Source organism: Sinocyclocheilus anshuiensis, unplaced genomic scaffold, assembly GCF_001515605.1.
Source record: "Sinocyclocheilus anshuiensis isolate Anshui unplaced genomic scaffold, SAMN03320099.WGS_v1.1 scaffold1199, whole genome shotgun sequence".
Lineage (NCBI taxonomy): Eukaryota > Metazoa > Chordata > Actinopteri > Cypriniformes > Cyprinidae > Sinocyclocheilus > Sinocyclocheilus anshuiensis.
The window spans coordinates 134,169-136,539 of record NW_015540934.1 but is presented as its reverse complement, the minus strand read 5'-3'; the positions used below and the strand labels follow the sequence as shown (position 1 = coordinate 136,539).

The window sequence follows — 2,371 nt, the reverse complement described above, 5'->3', positions numbered from 1 at the left end:
TAGTCTGCTGCATAGACTGGTAGCTGGTTTATGCGGACTGCAGGCCACTAGTTTGTGGCACAGACTGGTAGTGAGCTTGTGCTGACTGCAGGCCACTGGGCTGAGAGACAGGCTGGTATCGGGTCAGTCCTGGTTTTTCGCCACTAGGCTGTTGCATAGACTGGTAGCTGGTTTGTGCTGACTGCAGGCCACTGGACTGTGAGATAGGCTAGTATCGGGTCAGTCCTGGTTTTTGGCCACTAGGCTGTTGCACAGATTGGTAGCTGGTTTGTGCTGACTGCAGGCTACTGGATTGAACTCATAGCTTGAAGCAAGTTGTACATTACTGGGTTGCGCTAGGGGTTGGGAACCAAAACTGGAAAGAGACGCATAACTTGACTGCTCTGGCATAGAAGACAGCTGGAATCCAGGCTGAAGAGACACAGATTGGCCACTGGGCTGGGACACAGACTCGTAGTGAGCTTGCACTGACTGGTAGCTGGCTTGTGCTGACTGCAGGCCACTGGGTTGGGAGACAGGTTGGTATCGGGTCAGTCCTGGTTTTTGGCCACTAGGTGGTTGCATAGACTGGTAGCTGGCTTGAGCTGACTGCAATCCACTAGGCTGTGAGATGGGCTGGTATTGGATCCGTCCTGGCTTTTGGCCACCAGGCTGGGGCACAAACTGGTAGCGTGTTTGGGCTGACTGCAGGACACTGGGCTGAGAGACAGGCTGGTATCGGGTCAGTCCTGGTTTTTGGCCACTAGGCTGTTGCATGGACTGGTAGCTGGCTTGAGCGGACTGCAGGACACTGGGTTGGGACACAGATTGGTAGCTGGCTTGTGCGGACTGTAGGCTGCTGGTTTGTGATGGAGCCTGGTAGTGTAGTGTCGTCTGCCGTTAATCTGAGGAACCACACTCAGTCTTGGGTTTTGATGCCAGAAGATACACTTTATTACATCAAGAATAAAGTGGAGACGTTCTCTGCAGAGAAATCTCCAGAATGTTTCTCTGCCTCTCTTTTTATACAGTTTTGACTTTAAGGCATTTTCCATACATAGAATGGTTCCTTTCTGCATATTAGGTGCATTAGGCATAGGATGGTCTTCAGATATGTTATCAGACTTATTCTCTTTCCTCTCCTGTTCGTCTGACAGGAGGAAGGGAGCTCCTTGTGAATCTTTTTTTGTGCTCTCGTCCTTTTGCACTTCATCTTGTGTCTCTGGTTTCTCCTCGTTACTTTCTCCTGCATTGTCTGCTTGTCTGTTTTCTTTCCTTTCCGTCTTTTCCGTGGGAACTCTAGTACAGTGGTTTAGATGATACCAGGTTGTGCTTCCCTCCACTTGGACTGCTGTTGGAGTAGCTCTCACCACTTTGTAGGGTCCCTCTCTCCTAGGCTCATTCAATTTTCTCCTGAATACCCTCAGATATACTTGGTCACCCGGAACACTGGACATGCAGTCTCTGTTTCCTCTCTGGGCTCTTTTCTTTTTTTCCTGTAAATAGATAACTTTATGTATGGCAGTTCATTTCTTCAATGCATCAATCCAATTAAGTTTAGTACTTTCACATATTTTGTTAATTTTGGCCTTGATAGTTCCATTAACCCTTTCGAGCACCCTTGTGCCTGTTTTTTTCTTAATTGTTGCAATACTGGTTTTACAGCTTTTTGTATGAATGCCGACCCATTATCTTAACTTATTTCTGATGGTATTCCAAATCTAGGAATTACTTCTCTTGTTAGAAATTTAATTACTGTTCCTGCTCCCAGATCTGCTGATGGTACTGCCTCCACCCACCTGCTAAATCTGTCTATGATCACAAGCATGTATCTCTTTCCTTGTACTCGCTTTATCATATCCACATAGTCCATTACCAAATGCTTAAAGGGCCCTTCTGGTACTGGTATATGGCCTATTGGTGTCGCTATCCCTTTCCTCACATTGTATTTGGCACAAACTTCACATGTGGACAAAAATTCATCCACCATTGCATATAAATAAGGAGACCAATATCCTTGTTGTTTAATTTTCCTTATCACTTCCCCCCTTGCGCAATGGTCAAAACCATGCGCATCTGCAATAAGATTATTCAAAAGTGAAGTAGGTGCAACCATGTTTCCTTCATCTGTACGCCAGACCTCTTGTGAGTCTTTTTTAGCTCCCCTTTGGTGCCACATTGATTGCTCATAGGGGCCTGCTTGTTTTTGAATTCGAATTATATCCTCTAATTGAGGTTGAGGTATGATAAGTACTACAGGTGCTAATACTGCTACTTGACACCCTGAAGCTTTTTTAGCTTCTAAATCTGCTGCATTGTTTCCCTTAATGACATAATCATTTCCCTTCTTGTGTGCCTGACATTTGATTATTGCTAGTCTTTTTGGAAGCAT

At 45.6% G+C, this 2,371-nt stretch overlaps 1 protein-coding gene across 1 annotated transcript in view; it reads right to left on the bottom strand.

Annotated features, from left to right (window-relative positions):
- Window positions 1–288: 288 nt before the first annotated feature.
- The window catches only part of LOC107689513 (transcription factor SPT20 homolog), a gene marked incomplete at its 3' end in the record, with an annotated part of 5,039 nt that continues 2,956 nt past the window's right edge, over window positions 289–2,371 (bottom strand). The window contains exon 2 of the mRNA XM_016487516.1: window positions 289–862. Within this exon, the coding sequence (XP_016343002.1) occupies window positions 289–862 (574 nt within the window). The remainder of the gene's footprint in view (window positions 863–2,371) is intronic.